Consider the following 15,834-nt stretch of genomic DNA (forward strand, 5'->3'; position numbering starts at 1 on the left):
AAACTCGAACGTCGGCCCCGGTCGGTGGTCCCAAAGGTGCCGCCCGGCGCACCCTCCCGGCGCACCCCAGTGCTCGCGGGCGATCGCCAGGCCGAGCGAGGCCAGGCGGGTCTCGCCGCCCCAACTCTCCGCCACGGAGAGCCCACGGCGAACTACAGGTAGCGACAGTGACTGAGACCAAGGTAGAAGAAATATGGACTTTAATGAAGATTCTTTCCCTTTGGTATAAGTGAGACCGGTGAAAACATCTAAACAACAAAAAGGAGGCGAGGGTTCAGTCAACTCCCTTAGGGACGGGGCTGGGAGGCTTCTGAGGCGTCGTGGCCTCCCCAGACTCACTGAGAGTCGCCCAAGAAGGTCTTCAATAACGGCAGGTTTTAAGCCCCCCCACCCCAGCGACCCCGAGAAACAGGCTCATTCCGCCACACTTCCCCGGCAGCCGCACGGTAAGAGGCCCAAGTGTTTCTCATCCTAGATCACAACTGACTTCCGACTTGGGTCTCCTAGAAAAGACAATGCTGCCGACCCCAAATGCCTCACAGGCTGGGGTGAGGAAAATGCCAACAGCTGGAAAAGGGCTTTGAGAAGTCCAAGAGGTGATGTATAAATGTAATCGATTACCATCCTTTTGTGCTCAAGAATAAGCCATAGAAAACAAAGTAGGAAAGTAAATCTACAGCCTAAAATATGTGCATAAAAAATAAATGCAGATCCAAATCTACAGATGGTATTTGGGGATTGTCTACTGCTTTTGAGTCTCCATGCCCGTTCCTGCCTCCACAAGATCTACCTCGGAGAGCTAACAGTTCGGGAGCCCAAATTCAGTCATCACCCCACCACCCTAGCACAGGGAGGCAGCGTGGAGGGACGGAAGGGTGACACTTTGGCTGTAGAATATAACATGCATGCAACATGGAAGGGGTGGGGTGAACAATATGTATATACAAACCCCTGGGGACAAAGGCCCCGGCCAGGAGGCACTGAGCAAAGAAGGGGTCCATCTCCCCGCTGGCCGGGAGGGGAGCTCTGAGGCAATCTGTAAAGGTGGCAAATGCCCAGGGAGAGGAAACAGCTGCCGCTCCTGCTTCTGTTCCCCCAACCTAAACTGGGGGGATGCTGAGCAAGGAGAGGACAGGGTCCCAGAAGCCAGGGTATCAGCACCCCGCTCCTTGGCCTCAGGGGCCCAAGAACTCTTTGCATAAAGCATCTTCAGAACTAGGAGATAGTCAAAGGCACAAAGTTGAAACACTGGGAAGGGAGCGCTGCTGAGAGGGGCTGGAGTACCCTGAGCCCAGGGGTAGACCGTAGATGGGATTTGTTCCTCGTTTCCTGGAAGGGTGACTGCCTGTCGTCACAGGACGTTTCCCATTACGAGGCACACTGCCCGGGCCTGGAGCACCCGCCTCCGGAGGAAGGGGGCATCAGGTTGGCACAGGAAAGGCCTGGGAAGGGCCGCTCTAGGTTCATACTTTGGTGAGGTTTGGGGAGAAGCAGGATTCTACCCCAGGCTCCTGACTCAAACCCTCTCCCTGAGCTGGCTGCTAAACCCAGTGTCCACGCTGCCCCCAGCTCCTACACAAGGCCAAGCTCCCAGAACACTCCAAAGTGAGGTCCCGAAGTCAGGGAATAGCGGACCGGTTGAAGGGAGTTTTCTGGAAAGCACCTGGGACGGATCACAATTTCCGTTCCACCGGTTGCTGTAGACACAGTTCGCTGCCCGCAGAGATGATGGGCAAGTGATTGTCCATGTGGTAGCTGATGAGGTGACTGACACTCTCAAAGCGGTGATCCTTTGTCCGGACCTGGGAAGTGGGAAGGAAGAGAGTCCGTTCAGGTGAAAAGTCAAATGAAGACCTCAGCGCCCAAGCCTGAGGAAGCTGCCATATTCAAGAAGGTTGAGGAGAAAAAGATGGCAGGGGTGTCCCTCCAGAAGCGCTGTCCCTCCTGATCGTTGAGGCTTTTCTAGAAAAAGAGCTAGAGACGGTCATGAATGGGAAGGTCGTGAACGGGGAAAAGCCGAGAGGACATCAGAAATTGGGAGGGATATCTACTGCTCCCTTGACCTGGAAGAAGGCAGCAAGTCTCGGGGGAGAATACACAGGACAAGAAGGATGTGGAAAGGAAGCCGAGAATGCTGCAGAAGAGAGACCAACGTTATGAGGGACAGGGGAAGCACAGAAAACAGACAGGACACTGGTCTGAGCCCCAAGTCGAGGAGGGAAGGAACCCCTGGCTCCACTGGTAAGAAGAGACTTGGAGTGTCTAGCCTGTAACCATCTGACACTGAGCACCACCTCTCCAGGATGGTCACCTCATTTGTCAAAAAAGGGGGGCTCAAGTGAGATAAGCACCTTGTAACTCTCCTGGGCATAGTTTGTAGATCTGAGGACTGGCCACGACTGAAGGGAACACAGCTCATGCTCAGGAATGTGAGAAGGGAAAGAACCCTAAGCCACTGGATGGGGGATGCCAGGCATTGTGAGAGCGGGGGAGGACCAGGGAGAGGTGCCCAGCTGGGAAAATCTAAGAAATAATAAGCGAAGGAATAGGGCTGCACAGGAGGGCACCACCACCCACCCCCTGCCACACTCACCACACCCTCAGGGTCCACCAGCAGCAGGTGCTTGGGCTGCCCACTCTGCAGGCCAGTGAGCACGTACTGGCCAGGTGTGGTCGTGCTCTCCCGCACCAGGAAGTCCCCGTTGAGCTGCAGCAGGGCCTCAGCCTCCCGGCGGTTCAGCTTTCCATGGAACCAGGGCTCCCCTCGGAGCTGCTCAGCCATGGCCACTGACTGGGGAGGTGGAGGCACCCGAAGGGCATCTTCAAAAGGCTCTGGGGGTGCAGAGAGAGGACTAGGAGAGGCAGCTGGCACAACACATGTCCAGGACCAGAACCTTCGGGGAGGGGAGGCCAGGAAGGAAAGAGCAGAAGAGGAACCAAGTAGAAAGACGGGGATACGGAATGGAGAAGCACTCACTCATGTCAAAGAGGTCTCGGGGCGCGCTGCCATTGACAGCAAGATTGGGGGGCCCAGCCCCGCCCCCTGCGTGCCGGGCCTTGTCCAGGTTCTGGATGTTGACATAGGAGGGGTCATCAAAGAGCTCTCTGCCTGCTGAGGAAAGGGAGGTTTTCAGTGACCTCAGCCCTGCCTCCTGCACCCCTGGCTCTCAGCCCCTTCCATACCTGGGCAGGGTGGCAGCGGTGGCATCTGCTTGTGGACTTCTGGGTCTCCCCCGGCAGGTTGCCCCACAGGCTGAAGGAACAAACATAAGGTGAAACCAGAGGCCCTAAGCAGCCACTCCTATCCCAGGCCCAGTCCACCTCTATCAAAGCAACTTACCAGCGTAGCTCCCAGGTGGCTGGGGTTCTGGGCACTGGGCAGAGTGGGTCTAGCAGGCCCCTGGGGGGCTCCTTCCCGAAGCCTCATGTCCACCACCCCCCCAAGAGGGGGTTCCTTCCCCGGGAAGTCATTATAGTATTGATGATCAGGTGGCTCTTCCTCCTCCTCATCCCAAGCTGAGCCATCAAAGCCAGCCATCCTGAGAGGAAGAACAGGAGGGAGGGAGGAATGTGGGTGGGAGGGTGCAAGGAGGGGAAAGAAACAATGGCCATGTGTTAGGACTTCCTTTGGGGTTAGCCCTAGGCTGAGAGTTTTACCTGATCATTTCATCCTCACCGTACCTCTATAAGGTAGAATTTCCTTGCCCAGTTTTTTTAAAAAAAACATATTCTTTTATTGACTTCAGAGAGGGAGAGAGAGAGAGAAACATCAATGATGAGAGAGAATCATTGACTGGCTGCCTCCTGCACGCCCCACACCAGGGATAGAGCCCACAACCTAGCATGTGATCTCTTGGTTCATAGGTTTGACGCTCAACCACTGAGCCACGCCTCATTTATAGATGAGGAAAATGAGGGTCAGAGGTGAAAAGATTTGCTCAAGGTCTCCCAATGAAAGGTGGTTCACCTGAGACGTAAATTCAGATTTGACTTTCAAGTTCATGCCCTTGGTCATTACACTGTCTCCTAAGAGGGAGGAGAAACACTGAGCAGCAAGGCAGGGAGGCGCTCCAGAGTATTTTAATCTCCTCTGCCCAATACCTACTGGCAGGAGGAAAGGCGAGGAACTCAGGAAAGAGCCATCCTCCCTCCCTCCAACTTTCAGAGGCTTCGAGAGGAAGGAAAACAAAGAAGTAAGGATGGGGAAAGAAAGAGGGACAGGCCAGACACGAGGCCGCTGGCGATGAAAAGCCCCTCCAGCCAGGACGGGCTACAACACGAGGGCCTGGGCCACAGCTGCACACGGGGAAACGAGGGAAGAGCTGATAGACTGCTGATAGGCACAGGAAGCTGAAGAATAGCAGGAAGGGGGAGCGGGGGCACACAGGTTACTTCCTTCCCTGAACCATTCTGAGCTCAAGTGTGGGAATAGCAGACCTACTTTCCCAATTCTGGTCTGAGGCCCAAAAGCTGCCCGCCCCACACCCTCCTCACCCGCTCACCTGTCATGGGGGGTGACCAGCTTAGGCGGGTTCCTGAGGTATTGTTTGAATCGTAACTCGAAGGCCTGGCCAATGGTGCTGATGACGTCCTGAGCAAGCCCTTCGGGACACTCCAGGATGTGGCAGGCTGGGGCACAGCAGAGACTGTCAGTGAGCGCTGAGGCGGGGTGGCTGGGAGGAGGTGCAGACAAGAGCCCCTCTCCTCCTCAGCAAGAGCCCCTGGTCCTGCTCACCTGCCTCAGGAGAGCCGGCCCCACCCAGCGCTCCCCACCACGCCTCACCTCTCTGATTCACCGGGTCTTTGGCAACATAGGCGACATACTCAGCTGTGTCCTGGAGTGGACAGAGTGTCAGGAGAGGCCAGTTAGCCAAATCTGATAGCCCCACCTCACTCCTGACCCCTAAATACCCGTCCTTTTCAGGTATCGCCTCCATCTAGCATGCCCATTTCTCTGGCCAGTATCTTCCCAATCCCTGTCCCTTCCTCTTCTCCCACCACTTTTGCTCTGCTCCCCAACTCACCGGGTCCCCGCCGGACGCAAATGAGATAGATTGCATGTGATGGTTGGCGATGATCTGAGGGTTAGGGCAGGGGATGGAGAAGGAAGGGAATGAGGTGTCAGGCAGCCTCGGGGCTCACCTGAGCGCCCCCCACCCCCACCCCTGGCCCAGAACCTCGGAGACTCATTCTCATCCTTTTACCTTCTTACCCTGTGTCCTCCTCATCACCTCCTTCCCTACTGTCCTGCTGCTCCCAAGCCTTCTCTCCACTTTTCTCACCCTCACAGCCAGGTCCCCACTCAGCCCTCCCATCAGTGTTTCTGGTCCCTCTGCCCAGCCCCACCAACCTCTTTGCAGTCTGCCGCCATGAGGTTGAGGCTGCTGGTGGAGACGGTGAGAGTGATTGGCATTCCAGCAAATTTCAGGTTACTCCTCCCCAGAATGGAACTGAGTGGGCGGCTACAGGGCTAAGGAAGTACCCAAGGGTCTCAGAAGATAGGGGTTCCCAATCCCCAGAAACCCCCACACTCCTGCCTTTCGGCTTTCTCCCCACAGGTCCCATACTTGCCTTTGCCCTGCCCTCCACAACTCCCAGAGGCATCCCTAACCCCATCGACCCCAGGTACCTTTCTCCTTCTTGAAGCCCCCTTCGCACCTGGCACAGCCTCACACACCAGACTGATGGCCTCCCTGGGGAAAGAGGGGTACTCAGAGCCAGCCTCTCCCTCGGCTGGGGCTGCCATGGGGCTGGGGAGGGGGGAGGGGAAGGCCAGGCCAGGCTCCAGGGGCACTCCAGGCTCTTTGTCGTGGTGGATTGAATTAAGGGCCTTTAATATTTGATGACACTGAGAGGCCGCTTCCTGGCTGATTGGGTTAGGGCCTCCACAGACGGGCCCCACCCCCTTCCAGCTACCAAATGTCCCATTCCCTCCCCAAAGGCAGCAGCAACCTTTCATCTACCCCCATTTCCTACTCCAGCCCCAGCTGCCAGCTGCCTCTGCCACCTCCTCCCACAGCTCCCAAGGCTGGATGAGTAAGAAGGATCCAGGCCAGCGTTGCCTCTTTTCATTCAGACTTAAGACTCATTCCCCTAACTTCCTCTCCATCCCCTTTACCACCCAAAGATAAACCATCACCAACCCCATCAGCAAGGGACCCGCTCCCCACCTCCCCTCACTAGCCCCAGGAGTCCCACATTCTGCCCCCCTCCCCACTAACCTGGTGACCTGAGTCCGGGTGTTGAAGTCCAGGGCACGCATGGACTGCAGGACCTCCACACAGCCCATGTACTGGGGAGAGGAACGGGAGGATTAGCCGTCAGCCCCCGCCCCCATCCCCTTCCCAGAGGGTTCTAGGATTTTTCTCTACATGGTCCCTAAGGGAAGTAAAGATGAACAAGTTCTGCCACAGCCCACACCATGCAAGACAACAGGGAGCGAGCAGAGAAGGAAAGGGCAAGCTGGGAGGACCTCGTACAGCTGGGAAGAGAACTGGGAGTGACAGGCACTGGGTGGGATGAAGTGACATCTCTAGAAAGGGGGAGGAGACTGGAGGGAACAATCAAGAGTCACTCATCCCAACACTTACTCCGGGCCTCCCATGGGCTGGGCATTGTGCTAGGCATGGCAGGGTGGGGGTGGGGTGGGGGAGTCACAAGAAGGAAGGGGGACCCAGGCCGAGCTGGAAGGGGCTGCAGAATCAGAGAAGGAGCAAGACAGGTTTAGGAAAAAGGACACTGAGACCAAGGGAGTTGCTGGGGAAGAGCAGGAAAAGAGATTCCAGCAAAGCTCGAGTGGGCAGAGGACCGGAGAGGCCGGGGAGGGAGGACGTTCACTCACCCGAACCAAGTAGGAAACCCCGGGTCCCATGACTTTGTCGTTAGGATGCAGCCAGCCCCGCGTGGGCTTATTGACAAAGCTCCCGTGGCGGGTCCACTCCTCGCCCCCCAGCTGGCCCCCTTCCACCCGAGTCCTGCGCCCGCCGCCTCCACTCAGCTTGTTCATGTCCTGGAGGAGGGGCAGGGGGCCTGAGTCTGGCACGGCTGCCCCCACGACCCCCTCCCCATCCTCAGCCACCCTGCCTGGCTCCCCCTTTGGCCCCGGGCGTCCCCCGGCCGGGTTGGCCAGCTTCAGGTTGCTCATCCGGGGGAAGAAGGAGCACAGGGTAGTGGGACTATCCTCCCCGGACAGAGGTGGCAGGATGGGCCCCAGGGAAGAGGCTGATGGGGAAGGCAGCTCCTCCGGTGGGCTGGACCCTGAGGCCCCCTCCTCCAGCGATGACAGAGACTCATTCCGTAGTGGGTTGTACTTGGGCTTGGGGGGCAGGAGATCCATGGCTGGAGTGAGAAGGAGGCTGCAGCCCAGCCTGGCCCCCCTGCCAGTCAGGGCAAGGGGGCCAGGCAGGGGGCATCCCCAGGCCCTTAGCCTGATTGGCCCTTTATGGCCCAGGGATCTCAAGGGTCCTGGGAAGGAAGCGGGACAGTGGCTCCAATTCCTCTGGCTCCCCCAGGTCAGACACAAACAGTTTCCAGCCCCATCCCCGCCCAGCGTGGAGCCTCTTCTCTGGCTGAGAGCAGAGCAGGCTGGACCTAGAGCTGCCTGGCTCCTCCCCAAGGGCGGGGAGCGGAGGGGAGAGACCAATCCCGAAGACAGTGCTGACTCACAGGCTCCGAGGGGCTGAGCCCCCACCACTGCCCCAATCCAGAACAGTGCAGAGGCAGGCTACCCCAGCCCACCCCACCCCCATACAAACAACTAGTATCTGGGGAACGTAAAGTGGGGGTGGGAGGGAAGAGTAAAGTGGGGGTGGGAGGGAAGAGTTAAAGTGGGGGTGGGAGGGAAGGGTGAGCAGGAAAGGAGGGGAAGAAGAGGAGGTGTGGCTCAATCCAAACCGGACAAGGGCAGGCCAGAGGGAGCAGGAAGCTGAGGGAGGGTAGGGGGGGAATGAGGGAGGAAACAGAGGCAGCTGGGGTGGAAAAGGGAGGAGATCCCAGAGCTCAGCATTTCCCTTCCTGTTAGATTGAACACAAACCCCCACCCCCACCCCCACCCCCATCACACAGCGGGGTGGTAGCCCCAGGGAGCCTGGGCCATGAGCGCCCTCTGCTAAGACAGCTGTGAACAGGAGCTGAAGAAATGGGGAAAGGAGCCCCAGCTATGCTGGTTGGAGCATCGTCCAGGACACCAAAGGGTTGCAGGTTTGATTTCCAGTCAGGGCGCATACCCAGGCCAGGCACATACAGGAGACAACCGATCACTGTTTCTCTCCCTCCCTCCCTTCTTCTCTAAAATCAATAAAAATGTGATGAAATGGGGAAAGGAGCCCGGCTGGGTAGCTCAGTTGGTTAGAGCATCGTCCCAATACACCAAGGTTTTGGTCAGGGCACATACGAGAAGCAACCAATGAATGCATAAAGAGTGGACAAAAAAACAACAACACACGATGTTTTTCTCTCTCTCTTTCCTCCCCCCTCCTTCCCTCCCTTTCTCTCTCTAAATCAATAAATCTTCAAAAAAGGAAAAAAGAAATGGGGAACGTTAGAAAGTGGTCCCAGTGGATGAAGAGAAGGGCCACGAGGAAGGGCACAGCTGGTGAGGTAAGGGGAGAGGAGCTGGAGCCGAGGGCAGGCCGGTGGCATCTACTATGCCAAGGAACAGTAGCCCACAGACAAGCACTGTTCGGCCCCCTTTCCCACAGGCCTAGTTAGCAAAGCCAGCTGTCAAGGGTAGAAGGGGGGGGCAGGGCACTGACTCCAAGGTCAGCTCCCCCGCCTTTTGCAGCGATGACTGGTAAGGGCCCGTGTGTCCACCAGGGGACATAGTTCCTCTCAGTCCAAGGGCAAGGTCTGGCTGGAGGAGGTGGGAGCGTGAAATCTGTGCTAGGTGCAGGAGAAAGGAGGGCCCAGAGACGAGGCTGGACACAGGGAAACGATCCCAAACCCACTCTCTCCACCCACAGCTTCCTGCCTCAGCTCTGCTTGAGGGGGCCATAGAGGAAGTTGGAAAGTGACCAAAAAGGAAGTAGTAAAATACACATACCCCCTAAGCTCACCTCGGAATTACCTATCCTTAAATTACTTCAGAAGGTAAAAATATGCAAATAACCACATGAGGTGCTAAGCTCGTTCACCGCCCTCGGTCCTCAGCAGAGGAGAGCTGTCATGTCATCCACCACTCCTGAGAAGGAATTCTCTCCGTCTGCTCCCTGAGGCTCAGCGCTCAGGCACAGAGAGCGTGAGGAAAGGGTTCTGCCATAACCTCACACAGGCAAACACACGCCAGGATGTCTCCATCTCTAGAGATGGGCGTTCGGTAGGGGCCTGCAGCGTCCATAGGCAGCGAACGACCGACAGGTGTGAGCATTTGGGGAAAAAGTGAGAGGAAGGAGGTAGGGCTCGTTCCGCACAGAAAGAAAGGAGATTGTCTACTGGTGATGGGGTGCGGGGAGAAGCTGCACGCGCCTTCTCAGACCAGCAGGGAGGAGGAGGCAAGAGCGGGAAGTAGCAGGAAATGTGGAAAGCCTCAGGAATGTTTCCAGAAAGGAAGGCTGAGCAAGCGGGACCAGAAGGAATGCCCAGACAAGAACTCCGGTTAGGGGGAGGGTAAGAGCCAGAGAAGTGGTGGAGGCTGAGCAGAACCCTTAAAAAAAAAAATCAAACAGCAAAAAGGTCACTGCCCCCTACCCCCACCCAAGACACCGTTTTCTGGTGGTAGGAAACTTTCGCTCCTGCCACAGTCAAATAAATGCCCTACCCAACGCCCCTGGTCCAGGTATGAGACGTAACCGCTGGTTCTGGGATGGGTGGGTCCTGGGGAGGGAAACTCAGGGAGTGGGGCCAGAAATCTATGAGCCAGTCTCTCTCCCACCCTCGTGCCAAACCCCAAGTCCAGCCCCCTTCGGGGAGCCACCCTCGGAAGGGGGTGAAGGAAAGGAAAAGGGCTGTCTCTAATCTTACTCCTCAGACCCAGAGGTGGAAACTGTGACTTCCCACCTGGTGGAGCATGCAGGAAAACTGAGCCCAAAGCCCCAAAGAGAACAAGAACAGGGAGACATGAGCAGATGGGAGTTTCTGGGGTTGAAGACAAAGCTTCTGAGGCGAAGACCTGGGTTCCACAAGGATAAATCTCCCGAGGGAGGGCAGTCCTACGACCGTGTTTTGGAGACTTCTAGGAGGCCAGGCTTCTGGGCAATCCGACGTGGATTAAGGAAGGGGCGGGACATCTAGAAGGGCCGAGCCTCTAGAAAGGCGTGGTTTCGCGACTTCGAACACTGTAGCTCTTGGGGCAGGGTTCTGCCCTTTCGGGAGATAGGACTTTTTGGTAGGCAGCAGCCAGCTAGCCGAGAATCGTCGCGCCGAGACGGAGTTTCGGGGAATTGGAAGCACTAACGTGCCGTTTCGTGTAGCAGGGCTTGAAAGCATGTCTAGGGGTGGGACTTCCAGGGAAGCTGGGCGACAGGGTGGGGTCAGGGACAATAAGTAGAAAACAAGTTACAGGGTTCAGGGATACAAAGCCCCCCGAGGCTGGGAGGTGGGACTTCCGGGGAGGGGGTCCTAGGGGGCGGGGCTTATGAATGAAGACCGGAAGTAGGGTCCCGGGAGAGGGGTTCCGGGGTGGACGAGTGGGTCACCTAAGGAGAAAAAAAAAGTCCCAACTCACCAGGGCCTCATGGAGTCTCCGCACCGCACCGCGGGATGATTTGGTTCTGGATCACGCCAGTGCCTCCTTAGGTCGCTGCTCCAACTTTCTCCCCGGGAAGGCCTCCCTGGAGAAACTTTATTGCACTCACTTCCGGCCTCGCTAACCCCTGACCCTCTACCCCACCGTCCCTCCTTCACCCGTCCCACTTTCCTGAATCAGCCAATAGCAGTGCGGGAACGCGCACAGAAGCAGTTCTAGCCAATAAGACGCCTATTTTTTACTTAAGCTCGTCCTTGAGAAACGTAACAAGTGCGCTCCAATAAGGGCTCGACGAGAAGCAAATATAAGCCAATAGGAGGCTTGGAGACGGAGTTGTCCCGCCTTAGATCGAAGGGACCAATAGAAAGTGCAGGCGGCGTGTTTGAAAGTGAGGCCAAAGTGGGTGGGAGCGCGTGCTGCTGGGAGTTGTTTGGAGGTTGGCGGCGCGGGGCTGACGATCTCAGGCAGAGCGATCATGTCGCACAAACAAATTTACTATTCGGACAAATACGACGATGAGGAGTTCGAGTACCGGTTAGTGCCGGCGTGGGGGCCATAACGAGGGGGTGAGCTTTGATAAGTGAGGGCACGAGGAGTTAGTAACTAGGACTGAAAAGATAGAATGGGCGCGTGCGCAGCAGATTAACGGGACGGGGTGGGGGGGTAGTTGAGAGCGTAAAGCGCATGCGCGAAGGTAGGCGACGCGTGTGAAAGTAACAGGACGGAATGTGAGCCCCCTTGGGGGAGGTGCAGGTGGGCGTGGTTAGAGTGTTAGCCCGCAGACCACCTTCACCCCTTGGGGTTCCCGGGTCATTCTAAACTTCATTGAGCACGTTGAACTTGCCTTCTTAAGACAGCTGGTATCACGGCAACACCGTAAAACCCGGAACCTACTGGGAAAAAGTGGTGAAGGCGGGGCTCGAATTTTCCTCGGGTCTTCCATACCCAGCGAGTGTCCCTCATTAATTCCTAAAAAAGGGGCGTGGTTGTCCGGCTTGTATTAGGAGGGGGGCTTCGAGGGACTGGAATGGAATAAAACTGGCCAGGAACATTGAGAAAAGACTTAACATGGACCCAGTCGCTACCCTTCAAATATTTGAAGGGGGTTCGCTTAGGAAACAATAATGGAGTGTTTATAGATTCTACTGAAGTACAAGGGTAAGCATGGTGTCGGCTTTCAACAAACCTAAAATAATCCGTGGAGATACTGACAGACTTCAGAAAGAAGGTGATCATTGGTATGATATAGATACGAACAGTTTGTAATGGGAGCACATACGACTTGCCAAGGATGGTGAAGAAAGGAATTTCTACAGAGTCTGCATTTGATACATCCTAAACTCACAGTGCTAGAGTAAAAAATCGGAAGGGGTTTCTACAAATGTCGGCCTTCCACTAACTGTATTAAGTGTGATACTTAAAACAACTTCCTGGTTTGTAGCTTGTCTTCTCAATCGAAGACCATGAAAACTTGCTTGTGTTTCTTCTCCAGTCTAGCACAGGCCTCTGGACCCTCTGGCTGGAGAGCTCCGCCTGTACTTACAAATTTGTTAATCGTCTTTATGCCAGGTCCGTGGGAAAAGACCCCAGGCCATGCTTGGACCCAATTAACTTCCTTTTCCTCAGCTGTTTTCTTCCACATCTGAACTGAGCGAACCAAAACGATGTGCTTGTAGCATTTGGCAGGGCCAGGGAGGAGAAGGCACTAGTTTCACCCTTGAAGATGTAATCTTGGCAGTGGTATTTAGGTTTAAGAAAAGCTTTTGTGTTTTGGTGGGGGTTTTGGTTTGGGGTTTTGTTTTTTGTCTAATTAGTTATTGAAGCTAGTCTTTGTGCCAGGGGCTTGTTAGACTATTAGCTATTTTCAGACATTTAGACAAGAACAGATTCTTTAGAAAAAAAAATCTTGCTAGTACATTTTCTTTTTCTTTTTTTAAAATATATTTTATTGATTTTTTTACAGAGAGGAAGGGAGAGGGATAGAGAGTTAGAAATATCGATGAGAGAGAAACATCGATCAGCTGCCTCCTGCACATCCCCTACTGGGGATGTGCCCGCAACCAAGGTACATGCCCTTGACCGGAATCGAACCTGGGACCTTTCAGTCCGCAGGCTGACACTCTATCCACTGAGCCAAACCAATTTTGGCTACATTTTCATTTATCATGATAAAGTCTATCTGGGTTAGCCCAATTCAAATTAGAGTAAGAGTAATAATTTCTTGGCCGTGAAGAGACTTATCCTTGGTTAAGAAAGCAGGAAGTTTCCCAAAAGAAGTCTCATGGCACATCCCTTCAGAGTTAGGAAAATGAAATGAAGAATAGATTTTAAAGGCTAAGGCATTGACATTATTTCATCCTTTGTGCTGGCTCTTGCACGTAGCACTACATACTAGGCCTTTCTTCTTCACAAAAATCACTTCTCTTCCATACCAATCCTGTTCAAAACCACTTTTAATTATTATTAATCCCATGTGTACTGTGTATTGTTTTAGGATCATCAACTAGGAGACTAAGCTCCAGGAAGGCAGAGGCAATGTATCAACAGTGCCTGAAATTTAGGTGCTTGTTCACTTGAGTTATTAATTTGTACTTTTAAATATACCTTCGTGAGGATTTACATAAGTTGGCCTTTATTTCTAGCTGCCTGTATCCCACAATAAGATTAACTCCCTGCCATCAGAAACTGGTTTCTCTTTTCTTTTGTCTCTTGGCTTTGTATGCAGGCACTTGCCTAACAGACTGTACCCAGTACTGACAAATTCCCTACCTTCCCATGTTTCTGTTACAGGCATGTCATGTTGCCCAAGGACATAGCCAAGCTGGTCCCTAAAACCCATTTGATGTCTGAATCTGAATGGAGGAATCTTGGTGTTCAGCAGAGTCAGGGGTGGGTCCATTATATGATCCATGAACCAGGTCAGTGCAATGGCTGAAAGAACCATGTAGGGCTGTTCCACTGAGGAAATGATAGGTCACATAACCCAAAGAAATAAGGGGAAGGTGGGGGTGGTTCACCGGTTTCTTACCCCACCCGTCATCTAGAAAAATTGGAGTGACCAAAAATAGAGTGACATATATAGGAAGTTCAGAGACAAGCTGTTCCTGAAAAACCTTTAGTATCTAATTCACTCAGAGGGTACTCTCTTTTTTTTTTTTATTGATTTTTTACAGAGAGGAAGGGAGAGGGATAGAGAGCTAGAAACATCGATGAGAGAGAATCATCGACGAGCTGCCTCCTGCACACCCCCTACCAGGGATGTGCCCGCAGCCAATGTACATGCCCTTGACCGGAATCGAACCTGGGACCTTTCAGTCCGCAGACCGACGCTCTATCCATTGAGCCAAACCGGTTTCGGCTCTTTTTTTTTTTTTTTTAATATATTTTATTGATTTTTTACAGAGAGGAAGGGAGAGGGATAGAGAGTTAGAAACATCGATGAGAGAGAAACATCGATCAGCTGCCTCCTGCACACCCCCTACTGGGGATGTGCCCGCAACCAAGGTACATGCCCTTGACCGGAATCGAACCTGGGACCTTTCAGTCCGCAGGCCGACACTCTATCCACTGAGCCAAACCGGTTTCGGCGGGTACTCTCTTTTTAAGGCCACATATACTCTGGGAGAGATTATGGTCCCTACTTCATTGTCCATCAGAAAGAATTCTTGGATGTGTTCCAAATAAGCCACGGAAAATATATTTCCTGATAAGACACCAGACACCAAGCTGTCAAGCAAAACTAATAAAGGACACCCTGGGGCTTCACAAACATAGAATAACTGATATTGACAATTGTATACTTGGCAGACAGGCCAGGCTTATGGGTCTGCTTCTAAAGCCATATGCTTAAATCTTAATTTAGTTATCAGGGTCCGAGTGGGTGATCGCTGGGAAGTGGGAGTGGGGTACCCTATAGAGGGTGCATAGACTGGTGTTAGTTTGTCTCTTAGATTTCACTCACTCTTCCAGAACCTCACATCTTGCTGTTCCGGAGACCGCTGCCCAAGAAGCCAAAGTAATGAAGCTGGCGAGCCACTTTTCAGCCTCTAGCTCTACTCAGCTGTCCTCACTTGCTAACAGCTTTCTGATAACATTATGTTGCCTTCTTGTTTCTCACTTTGCTATTTAAAGGATGTTTAAAATACACTGTTTGAAATGTGCTGGTGACTGCTTTGGTACTTAAGCAGAGCCGGCAGCAGCACGGCCAGCCAGAGGAGTCTCTGAGGGCTGCAGCCCCAGCTGCGTGTGACCCCTGAAACCATGATGAGTTCTGTACCCAGCAGAACACACGTGGCCGATGGAGGAAGCATCAGAATGAGACCATGGCTGTAACAGGGATTGTGTACATTTGCTGTTTTGTTTTGTTTTCCTGCCAGGTGTATGTATGGGGATTTATATTTCAATGTATTGGAAACTTTCCATTTTATTCAAGAACTCTATTTCATGTTAAAAGCCTTGATTAAAGAGGAATTTTTTTTATAATCTAATTCTCTGCTTGTCAAGGTTTTTCTCCCTCTCAGGGTGAGCATCACATTCAATATATGGTTCTAATTATACGCCCTTCAGTTAGATAATGAAGCTCAGCTTTGCTGATAATGAGGTTTATTTCAACAGTCAGGTAACTTTTTTAATCTAATCTTAAAAGCAGACATGCTGTCAGACATGGACTGAAATATATTTTGATCTAACTACTGGCCAAAGGTAGAGGTTGTATAGGGATAACATCATCTCATCAAAACAAGTGAACGGTTTCCCACAGTCAGGGATGCTGCCTTTAATATAGTCCCAGTATTTGAAGGGCACACAAGGGTAAGCGGGGAGACCATCAGCCAGAGGCTGGTAGTGCACATTGGTTGGGAGTTTTCAGTAGTTCTCACTTGGGCTGAGCATTGGAATCCCCTGGGTAGCTTTAAAAGTACTGATTTGTAAATCATTCCTAAAGGTGTTGACTTAATTGGCCTGGAGTGTGGCCTGGATGTGGGAATTTCCAGCATTCCTATGCAGGTAGTTACAGCACTAACTTTTGAGAAAACAGGAAACTAGCTGTTCAAGAAAACATTTCACTAAATCATACTTTTAAAAATAACAGTGCTAAGTAAGGGAGATCAATCTACCACCTTTTCCCTGTCTTCCATCAGTTTGTTCCAAGAGCA

At 53.1% G+C, this 15,834-nt stretch overlaps 2 protein-coding genes across 5 annotated transcripts; one reads left to right on the forward strand and one right to left on the reverse strand.

Moving 5' to 3' along the window:
- Positions 1 to 183: 183 nt before the first annotated feature.
- Positions 184 to 10,819, reverse strand: SHC1 (SHC adaptor protein 1). Of its 4 annotated transcripts, none has more exons than XM_079760969.1 (13): positions 10,661 to 10,819; positions 6,842 to 7,009; positions 6,222 to 6,292; positions 5,630 to 5,693; positions 5,351 to 5,470; positions 5,025 to 5,078; positions 4,784 to 4,835; positions 4,503 to 4,629; positions 3,341 to 3,539; positions 3,184 to 3,253; positions 2,978 to 3,112; positions 2,594 to 2,832; positions 184 to 1,802 (listed from the first exon to the last, which is right to left on the reverse strand). In XM_079760969.1, exons 2-13 carry the CDS (start codon positions 7,004 to 7,006, stop codon positions 1,674 to 1,676), a joined length of 1,425 nt encoding a protein of 474 aa, XP_079617095.1. In that variant the 5' UTR covers positions 7,007 to 7,009; positions 10,661 to 10,819; the 3' UTR covers positions 184 to 1,673. The 4 variants fall into 4 exon arrangements, with proteins under 4 accessions (XP_079617095.1, XP_079617094.1, XP_079617093.1 ...); XM_079760968.1 differs by lacking the exon at positions 10,661 to 10,819 and adding an exon at positions 10,106 to 10,646; XM_079760967.1 differs by lacking the exon at positions 10,661 to 10,819 and having other exon boundaries at positions 6,842 to 7,717.
- A 267-nt stretch (positions 10,820 to 11,086) lies between these two features.
- CKS1B (CDC28 protein kinase regulatory subunit 1B) lies at positions 11,087 to 15,156 on the forward strand. Its single transcript, XM_079761010.1, has 3 exons — positions 11,087 to 11,215; positions 13,472 to 13,599; positions 14,651 to 15,156. The coding sequence occupies exons 1-3, from the start codon at positions 11,157 to 11,159 to the stop codon at positions 14,698 to 14,700; spliced, it is 237 nt and encodes a 78-aa protein (XP_079617136.1). The 5' UTR covers positions 11,087 to 11,156; the 3' UTR covers positions 14,701 to 15,156.
- The last annotated feature ends 678 nt before the right edge of the window (positions 15,157 to 15,834 follow it).

The sequence above is a fragment of the Cnephaeus nilssonii genome, assembly GCF_951640355.1.
Source record: "Cnephaeus nilssonii genome assembly, chromosome: 21".
Classification (NCBI taxonomy): Eukaryota; Metazoa; Chordata; class Mammalia; order Chiroptera; family Vespertilionidae; genus Cnephaeus; species Cnephaeus nilssonii.